The 10,267-nt window shown below is 40.3% G+C and overlaps 1 protein-coding gene across 2 annotated transcripts in view; it reads right to left on the bottom strand.

Moving 5' to 3' along the window:
- The window catches only part of Cd163 (CD163 molecule), a 26,510-nt gene that overhangs the window by 14,592 nt on the left and 1,651 nt on the right, over positions 1-10,267 (bottom strand). For both annotated transcript variants that reach the window (XM_031383330.1, XM_031383329.1), the window contains exons 3-6: positions 9,013-9,333; positions 7,012-7,335; positions 4,445-4,765; positions 3,220-3,540 (exon numbers count right to left, since the gene is read on the bottom strand). In XM_031383330.1, coding sequence (XP_031239190.1) covers positions 3,220-3,540; positions 4,445-4,765; positions 7,012-7,335; positions 9,013-9,333 — 1,287 coding nt within the window. The remainder of the gene's footprint in view (positions 1-3,219; positions 3,541-4,444; positions 4,766-7,011; positions 7,336-9,012; positions 9,334-10,267) is intronic.

The following is a 10,267-nucleotide window of genomic DNA, read 5'->3' as shown; positions in this document are numbered from 1 at the left end:
TTGTGGAGGGGAAACTGGGAATGGAGAAATTTACATGTAAATAAAGAAAATATCTAATAAAAAAAAAAGTGGAACAGTTGCTATGACTTTCCTGTCCTCTTCCCATTCCTTTCTGATAGGGCTTTATCATGGTGATTCATAGACAAACAGGCCTATGCACACTCTGCCTTGCCAGCCCCGCACTCTATTCTGTGCCCCATCTGCTCTGTCAGCAGGAAGGGCCTTCTGGATTGGGCTCCATTGGGCTCCTAGATCTTGTGCCTCCGGGACTGAGAAAGATAACATAGCTGTATGTCACTTAGTGTAGCTGGGCTTTAAAATGTAAACAAAAGAGATGTCAGGTAATAAGAAATGGAACTCAGATTGGGATGTGCTCCTTGTCAGGCTAAGATGTGCTCCTTGTCAGGCTAAGATGGGCTCCTTGTCAGGCCAAGACAAGCAGGGCTTCCTTTAATACCAGAAACCACTGAGTGTCTTAAAACACGAACTACTTCAAATTCACATCTTTCTAAAAACAGAAGTTCATCTGAGGTTGGACCTTCAAAAGAGCAAACATCCTTCACAGATGCCTGTGCAAACCTTTAATGTCACCCTCACTGTGGTACAGATGGATAGACAGACAGCCCTTCAGCCCTTGTAGTATTTGTACTCTCTATGTACACTTCAGATCATGCATCTTTTACCTTACACTAAAATATCTCTGAAAATGTTCAGATATGACTACTTTCTGCATTAGAAATACAAATAGAATGCCTCAGGATGATGGAGTTTTACCATTAAAGTGAATTCCTATCTAAATATGAGATGAAGAACCCATGATTTCTAAATGCAGATCAAGCTGAAAGCAAACAATGATACACACAAATAATGGATGATTGTTGAGCTAGAAAGTCCTTAGCTTGAATTGGGTGAGCATAAAATCCCCCTAAGATATCACTGGCTAGTACGTATACAGTTCTCTTGGATAGCCCTTCCCCCCATTAATTAATTAATTTACTCACTTTATATCCCAATTGCAGCCCCTCTCTCCTGTTAGTTCCCCATAGCCCCCCCCCCTACCTCTCTTCCCCTTCTCTTCTGAGAAGGGGGAGCAGCCCCCTGGGTACCAACTCATTCTGACACATCAAGTCACTGCAAGACAAGGCACATTTTTTCTCACTGAGGCCAGACAAGGCAGCCCAGTTAGGAGAACAGGATCCACAGATAAGCAACAGAGTCAGGGACAGCCCCAACTCCAGTTGTTTGGGGATCCACATGAAGACCAAACTGTATATCTGCTACATATGTGTGGGGCCTCTAGGCCCAGCCCATGTATGCTCTTAGGTTAGTGGTTCAGTCTCTGGGAGCCCCCAAGGGACCAGGTTAGTTGACTCTGTTACCCTTCCTGTGGAGTTCCTATTCCCTCTGGGTTCCTCAATCATTCCCTCAACTCTTCCACAAGACTTCCTGATCTCTGTCCAATGTTTGGCTGTGGGTCTCTGCATCCATTTCAGTCATCTCCTGGATGGAGCCTCTCAGAGGACAGTTATGCTAGGTTCCTGTCTGTAAGTGTCATTAATAGTGTCAGGGATTGGTTCTTGCCCATGGGATGGGTCTCAATTTGGGGCAGTCATTGGCTGGCCATTCCCTCAGTCTCTTTGTCCCTGCACTTCTTGTAGGCAGGACACATTTTGGGTCTAATATTTTGTGAGTGGGTTGGCATGGGACTTAATCTTTAAGTCAAGGAGATTTCTGAGATCAGGCCAAACTAGGTTTCTAGGTTTCTGGAGTATTCACGTGTAGCCATTTCAAATAGAGTAAAATAGAATCAGAAAAAAGCAAAGCCAAACCAAATGTGCTTTCTTTGTCGGTGAAAATGTGTAATGTTCTTGCAGGCAAATTTTTTTTCTGTCTACATTCTTTCTGTTCCCCAATCCTAAAACATTTGGATCTAAGTCCAAAATCTTCCGTTCAAACAGGTTACTTTGGGATTCCAGTTTTTCAGCTTTGACTTTGTGAACCTGTTAGCACGTATTCACCCACACCTGTAGAATGCTAGAGTCTTAGCTTTTTAAAGGGACTTTCTTCCCAACAAACATATGACTTCATTGATTTTTGCATAAGAGCCAATAAGTAGAATTTTTGTGCACAGATTTGATTCTTTTGATTAACAAGTTAAGTTTTAATCTGCCGAAGTAACTAAATCAACATTTATTCTTTATCTAAAGAACCTGGATGAAGAGCAAGTGTAAGAACAATTAATTAGGACTTACTCCTTTTGTTCAGTAACAAGGTGTATGATATGCACAAAGAAGAATAAATCATCATCATTTGAAACACCTGGAGCGTCTTGTTTCTCAGCTGAGTTGATCATAAAATGCAGCCAAAGCAGAAGATAAAATTGGTACCGCACAACAGAAGTAGCAAGCACACCAGCAAAGCAACCTCCTGGTCTTTGCTTTCATTTAGCCGTAGGTTTCAAATGGCCTTATGCCTGAGATGAACAGTGGCAGGCAGAGGTCGACATCAGCACCTATCAGTGTTTGTCAGTAGCCCCTTTGACCTCATCACCGGATAGCATTCTCTTGCTGACGTTGAGAATAGCTGTGATCAGATGCAACTGCTGAACTTATAAGTATACACTACGGCACCCAGACCTTCATGTGTTCTGCTAGTCTGAACTCAGATTTTTATGAGTGTGTGGTAAGTGTGTTACCTACTGAGCCATCTCTCCAGACCTCCGATACGTTGTTAGTTGAAGAATAATTATTCATAGTCTGTCAGTATGTCACATATGCATAATACAGACGCATAATGATATGTGCCAAGTACATTACTGTTTTCAGAGAGATAGTGCAATCAGATCTATTTTAAAAACAAACCCCAGTGGGTAAAGAGATGACTCTGCGATTAAGAGCCATGGCTGCACTTCCAGAGGTGCTGAGTTCAATTCTTAGCAACCGCATGGCTCATAACCATTTATAATGAGACCTAGGGTCCTCTTATGGTGTGCAGGCATACATGCAGGCAGAATACTGTACACATCCTAAATAAATAAATCTTTAGAATATTCAAAGGAAGAGGTTAAAAAAACCCAATTCTATCATTAGTACAAGCAATGTGCCTGCATATCCTGATTCATAAGGTTGAAACAAAAGCATACAAAGTAAACCATGAGCACAGTAGCTATAGTACCCTTGGAATTAAATTGCTTCTTAATGAATGGATTCTAAGTATCACCTGAGCAGGTGACTTGGGCTTCTTCGAAATGATCACAGGAAAGGCCACCCCACTGCCAGTTTCTGCATTGCCAAAGAGAAGTTTCATTTCCACTACAAGATCCAGGAAAGAGCCACGTATTTGTTGCCCCGGTTTTAGAGTAGATCTTAGCCTGTGTTTGAAGTGCAGATCCACATCCAAGCTGTCTGCAGACCACATTCGCATCTGCCAGTGTCCAGCCTCGACTGCACATCTTCCCAGTGAGCTTCTGGATCTCCACCTCCACGGTCCCAGCGCAGCGACTGTCTCCACCTACAAGTCTAAGTTCCAGATCTGCTCCATCTGCAGAGGAAACATGGACAGAACTGACCTGGGCAGGGGAGCTCCTGAAAGACTCTCCTCCCCTTCTTTGAAGACACGGAGACACTGGAACCTATGATCTATCCTCTGCCTATTGTTCGCTTGTTTCTTGATAATAGTGTGGCTTGAACCCAGTCCCTTTTAGAAGCTAGAGGATTGTATGCCAGATACTTCTTTATAATTTTATTTAAAGTCTTACTGAGATTTGAATATATTTGAATGCATTTGAATTTGCCAACCTCTGCCCTAGTCTCTCTTCTAAGATGCTTGGATTACAGGCCTATGACACCATATCTAGTTTTGGTTTACCCATTTATTGAGGCCTTGATAAACAAATGCTGACAGTGAATTCCATATAGAAGTGGTACATAGTTCTTAAGGACTAAAATTATTAATTACACCACACACACACACACACACACACACACACACACACTTCATTCCTTAAATACTAACTCTCTGAGCTCCATATAGATTTAGAATTTAAGGTGTGGTTCCGAAGAGTAATCTTTTTTTTTTTTTTTTTTTTTTTTTTTTTTTTTTTTTTTTTTTTTTTTTTTTTTTGGTTTTTTTCGAGACAGGGTTTCTCTGTGTAGCCCTGGCTGTCCTGGAACTCACTCTGGAGACCAGGCTGGCCTCGAACTCAGAAATCCGCCTGCCTCTGCCTCCCAAGTGCTGGGATTAAAGGCGTGCGCCACCACCGCCTGGCTCCGAAGAGTAATCTTAATAATACAAAAAAAAAAAAAAAAATAGGGAGCCAAGTAACCCTCCTATGAAGAGTGTGTCAGATCCTCCCCAGCTTTGAAGGAATTCCCAACAATGAATTAATTACTTATACTAGCCACACTAGTCATACCTCTTTGACTCACTTTTTGTTCTAACTTACCAGAACACGTCACGCCAGCATCTTCTTTGTGATTACAGTAATGTTTTCCCCATTCTTGGTGTTTACACTCCCAAAGAGCTGGCTCATGTCCTTCACAGGCAATGTTATCAAGCCAAATCGGTCCAGATCCCTCACTGGCATTAACTCGACCAATGGCAGTGATCGCAGTTGGGCATCCCAGTTGCTTGCACACCACAGAAGCATCGCGGCGATCCCAGCTGTCATCACACACCGTCCCCCATTCTCCTTGGAATCTCACTTCCAATCTTCCTGAACATCTGGACGCTCCATCCACCAGTCTCAGACTTAGATCTGCTCCCTCTGTAACAGCAACAAATAACAAGTTGGTACAAGAGAAATAAGAATGAGGTGTTTAAAAACCAACCCTAGTGGAGTTAGAGAAGGGGAGGAGGGATTGTTAGAGGCAGCCGTTCTATGGCTCTATTGTAAGTCATTAAAGATAGTAGGTGTGCACCTGCAAGGACTTTTTAGTATGCAGTTCTTAGTTTAGAAAGTGTCTGAGAGATTTGTTCCGAATTAGTTTTGTTCCTGTTCGGTTGCCACGACTGGTGCTAGAACTCGATTGTTAGAGTACATATGCCTGTGTTTAGGTTTTTTACTTCTTACTCCAGTTTGGGCAAAAATCTGCCATTTGCTTTCATTGTTAATGACATGATCTGTCTACACTATGCAGCTTGTGCTGTGCACCTGGCTCTTCTGTGGGTACCTGCAGTGGTTTGAGTGAGAATATCCCTCATGGGCTCAGGTGTTTGAACACTTGGTCCCTAGTTGGTGGCACTTTTGGGGGAGGTTTAGGAGGTGTGGCCTTGCTACAGGAAATATTCTCCTAGGGGAAGGTTTTAAAAGCACTGTACCATTCCCAGTCATTGCTCTGCTTCACTCTTGAATTTTAATTTGTGTGTGCTCAGCTTGCCACTCCACTCACCACGTCTGCCTGTTTCCATGCTTCCCCACTGTGATGGTGATGAACACCAACCTATCCCTCTAGACCCTTAAGCCCAATAAACAATTCCTTTTATAAGTTGTCATGATCATGGTGTATTAACCGCAGCAATAGAAAAATAATTACCAGAATAGTCTCTTAGTTTAAAGGCAGAGCAGAGGGAGAAGGAACTGCCTTCTCCACTCCTCTCACCATCTACAATCAACACCCCCTACAAAAACCTTTCTTGGTTCTGAAGAGTATCCTGTGATAAACACAAGCATACAGCCTGGGACCCTGTGTGGAGTATTAAAGTCACTGAAGCAGAACTTGCTCATGGATAGCCTGAGCCTTTGTGGAGTGCTGACATATTGGCACTTTTGCTTTTATTATTTAATTCTATGGATTTGAGCTGATGGTGTGGAAGGAGTAGGTCAAGGTGGCTAAAAAGGAGGGTGATAGAGGATGATGAAGACAGTGGTTTGTTTTTAAACAATCTCAGAAAGGCAAATAGCAAATGTTATTCCAGTGGTGGTTCAGAGATTTTTTACAATGTTTGTATATTTGTGATATTTCAATATTTATATCTATCTATCTACCTATCTACTTACATATCATCTATCTATCTATCTATTTATCTATCTATCTATCTATCTATCTATCTACCTATCTACTTACATATCATCTATCTATCATCTATCTATCTATCTATCTATCTATCTATTTATGTATCTATCTATCTATCTATCTATCTATCTATCTATAGCTATGTATCTTACCTATGTACCTATGTATCTATGTATCTACCTACTTACCCATCATCTATGTATCTGTCTGTCTGTCTACCTGTCTATCGATCTATCATCTATATCATCTATCTACTTAATTAGAAGTGACTTGAAAGTAGAAATAAAACAGTCTGAAAGGAACAGAGACTACTAACAGGAGGGAGAAAGACAAGGAAAGGTCTTCCCTCATAATCTCTTCTGAGGGAGAAATGTGTTCAGCATATAATGTTCACATGTACCAAATCCTTAAAGAATTTGCTCCTGACTCCTTTACCCACTGTCCCTCCTCTCTTCACCCCTCCACTCAGTCCTCTCCTGCCTCTCCTCACCCCATCTTCAATCTCCATCAAGCTTTTCCTAAACATTCTCCTTATGATGGAATTAAATTTCATTACTTTAAATTTTTCCAATAACTATTTTGTTTATCATTTTAAAAGTTTTACATGTATATGTGTGTGCCTGAGCAAATGCATATGCAGCATGTGTGTGCAGTGACCCTGGAGATCAGGGGAGGGATCAGATCTTGTGGAATTGGAGTTACAGGTGGTTGTATATCACAGGTGGCTGCTGAGAACCAAACCCCAGTCTTCTGCAAGAGCTTTAAAGACTATCAATTAATGAGCCACCGCTTCAGTGCCTCCGTGGCCCCCTATGGCTATTGCAACCATTTGATTTCAGTTAGTAAAGCCACAGATATTAGAGCTGGGACCCCAGATGAGACAATAGTGAAGTGACAGAGGTTGACTTCACTATGTTCTCAAGGACTTGGGTCTACACTTCTGGCGCCTTTTCATTTTGTCTGTCACAGAGAGCAGAAAGCCCGGAGCTGTCCTTACCTAAGCAAATCACACCGACATCCTCAGCATGGTCACAGTTATGCTTTCCCCATTCCCGGTGTTTGCAGTCCCAGAGAGCTGACTCATTTCCATTGCATACCAGATCATCAAGCCAGATTGGTCCAGAACCAGCTCCTAATTTAGCTGAGCCAGAGAAACTAATGGCACTTCCACATCCGAGTTGTTTACAAATCACAGAAGCGTGAACTTTGCTGAAGTTGTCGTCACACACTGTCCCCCACTTTCCTTGGAACTTTATTTCTACTCTTCCTAAACACCGGTGGTTCCCGCTGTTTACCAGTCTCATCTCCAAATTAGATCCATCTAGAAGGAGATCAGGGTTAGGAAGTGGAGTTCATTCGTAAGCTGCTAATCATTTAGGGTCTTCTGTATATTTGGAATTTGATGCTCAGAATTTAAAAATTAGTGTTTGGCTTTCAGATATGGCCCATGTCTACAGATCGGAGAATTTGAACATGTTAAAACCCAACGAGCAATAAGGATTGCCCTCTACATCTGCTTTCTAAGCAAATTGTATTATTGCTCCGAATACTCCTTACTATAGAAAAGATCAATATGATACATTATTTACTAAAAAAAAGCAGAAAAAGTAAATTGGTCTTTTAATCAAGTTGTTGAAAATGGGAAAATAATTATTTACCAGATGCTTAGATTCCTTATTTTAACCTCTCCATATTAAGAGTTCTAAGAATGAGTAATTGATGTTGAATTTGAAATTAGAAAATAAGAAAAGATTAAAATGCCTAAATAAACACATTAGTCTTCAAAACACTATGTGCTATCAAGTTCTTAACAATTGTGGTTTTCTTCCCAAGGAATTTCTTATCATTTTCAGTAAAAGGGGAGTTTTTTTGTTCTTATTTTTTACAGTGCCATGAGTTTCTATGAGGAGTAAAATACATGAAGAAAGGAGACTTTGGTTGCTATATGGGGACACTGGAGAAGATAGAGTTGGACAGAATTTTAGAAGCACTTTCTTGAACAAGAAATTAAATTTTATGAGCTCCAAACTCCAACCAAAGACCATGACTTAGCAAGACTTGTTTTCATCAGGCAATTAATCATAATAATTGATAATTATAAGAGGTCACAATCAATGTACATATAAGTGCATCACATGCCATATTATTCAATCCTTACAAGTTTAAACACTATATGCTATCATCGTTAGTTCACTTCACAGATCAACAACCTGAGGCTCAGTCATTGGACATAGCACTGAGCACCTAGAAATATGGCAAAACCAAGACATGAGTGATGGAGAGGTAGGGTGAATGGCCCAGCATCAGTTTTCTGTTGATTAGTGAAAGAGGTGGACTCTCTTAAGACTAAACAGGAGTTAGGGTGAAGAATCTCACAAATAAAGACAGCAGAGCCCTATGAAAGTAACAATTCCTCAAGTGGCTATCCACTCTTTTTTTCTTATCTGGTTCTGGTTGGACCTTCAAGTTTATAAATTCGGAAAGAAAGTTTAACTTTACTCTTCATTATATAAGAAAATAAGAGCACAGGGTACCACACTTAGGCTATAGCTGAATATCAGACCTATTTACAGGTAAGGACTGGAAAGATTTCTTATAGTTTTGAAATTTGTTATAAATGCTACGTTTGTTACCTCATTGTAAAGATTAATAGTCAAATAAACAGAGAGAGAGAGAGAGAGAGAGAGAGAGAGAGAGGGAGAGAGAAAGATGGCTAAGTCCACATGGTAATAAAAGACAGAGTTCATGAAAAAATTAAGATTTTTCAACACTGTTATTCACCAGACAATGTGCAGAGAGCTTGACATGTGACAAGCTTGACAATAATAACTCTTATTATTGAGTTACCAGAAGCTTAGAAAGATTAAATGACTTGTGTGATGTTTTAGCATCAGTGAATGACTGTGCCAGAATTTAATGGAACGTTGAATCCAAGAGACACTGTGAACTGAGTTAGAAATATGTGCACTGGGTTTGCTTTGAAGCAGACAAGTCTTACCTGAGCAGGTCACACTAGCACCTTGTTCATGGGTACAGTTATGCTTTCCCCACCCCTCATGTTTGCAGTCCCAAAGAGCTGACTCATTTCCTGTACAAGAAACCTTGTCCATCCAGATGTCTCCAGAGCTGGTGCTGTAGTTAGCCCCTCCAAGGGCTTTAATAGAAGTCGGGCATCCCAGCTGCTGGCAAACCACGGACACCTCCTTCATGCTCCAGCCGTTATTGCACACTATGCCCCACTTGTCATGGATCTTAATTTCCACTCTCCCACTACAGTTGTTTTCACCACCAACCAGTCTCAGTTCCTTTTTCATTCCTCCTGCATTAACAAATCAACACAGTAACAAGTAACAAGTCAATACAGTAACAAGTAACAAGTCAATATAGTAACAGGTAACAACACAGTAACTAGTAACAAGTCAACACAGTAACTAGTAACAAAGTCAACACAGTAACAAGTAACAAGTCAACACAGTAACTAGTAACAAGTCAACACAGTAACTAGTAACAAGTCACACAGTAACAAGTAACAAAGTCAACACAGTAACTAGTAACAAGTCAACACATTAACAAGTAACAAGTCAACACAGTAACAAGTAACAAAGTCAACACAGTAACTAGTAACAAGTCAACACAGTAACTAGTAACAAGTCAACACAGTAACTAGTAACAATCACACAGTCACAAGTAACAAGCAACAAACAACAAATAACAAGTAACAAGTTAACACAGTAAGTGGTCAGAAAGCATCCAGAAAGCATGATCAGTTTTTAGATTACTTATTTATGATAGGAGAATGCTATTTTATAGTGTCCAGATGGAGCTGTTTGTACCACAGGCTTCAAGTGGAGCAATGGTAAACCTGGGAGAGCCATCGCCATAGTACTACCTAGGATTTTAGTTGTATCCTAAGCACTGGCAACTTATAGCATCTAAAATAAGGTGCACAGAGTCCTACAGAATAAACTATGTATGTTCCTTCCAATCATAAATTCAACAGAAATCAAGTTGAGAGTAATTATATGGGGATGGAGAAACTAGTTGAAGGGAATTAAATAACCACTTCATATATTTATGTAAAATTGCATGGATTTTTACACATAGTAGTTGAAGTCTAACTAAACTCAGTCTTTTAAAATCTAAATAGAGAGCTGTTTTCCTATTATCTATGATTACAAACAACAATAGCAACAACATTTCTTTCTCTCCCTTTATCAGACTATTTCAATGACTATTTCAACTACTTTTTTTTT

Source organism: Mastomys coucha, unplaced genomic scaffold (genome assembly GCF_008632895.1).
Source record: "Mastomys coucha isolate ucsf_1 unplaced genomic scaffold, UCSF_Mcou_1 pScaffold20, whole genome shotgun sequence".
In the NCBI taxonomy this organism is placed as follows: domain Eukaryota; kingdom Metazoa; phylum Chordata; class Mammalia; order Rodentia; family Muridae; genus Mastomys; species Mastomys coucha.
The sequence above is the reverse complement of the archived record's forward strand: the minus strand, read 5'-3'. Positions and strand labels throughout refer to the sequence as shown.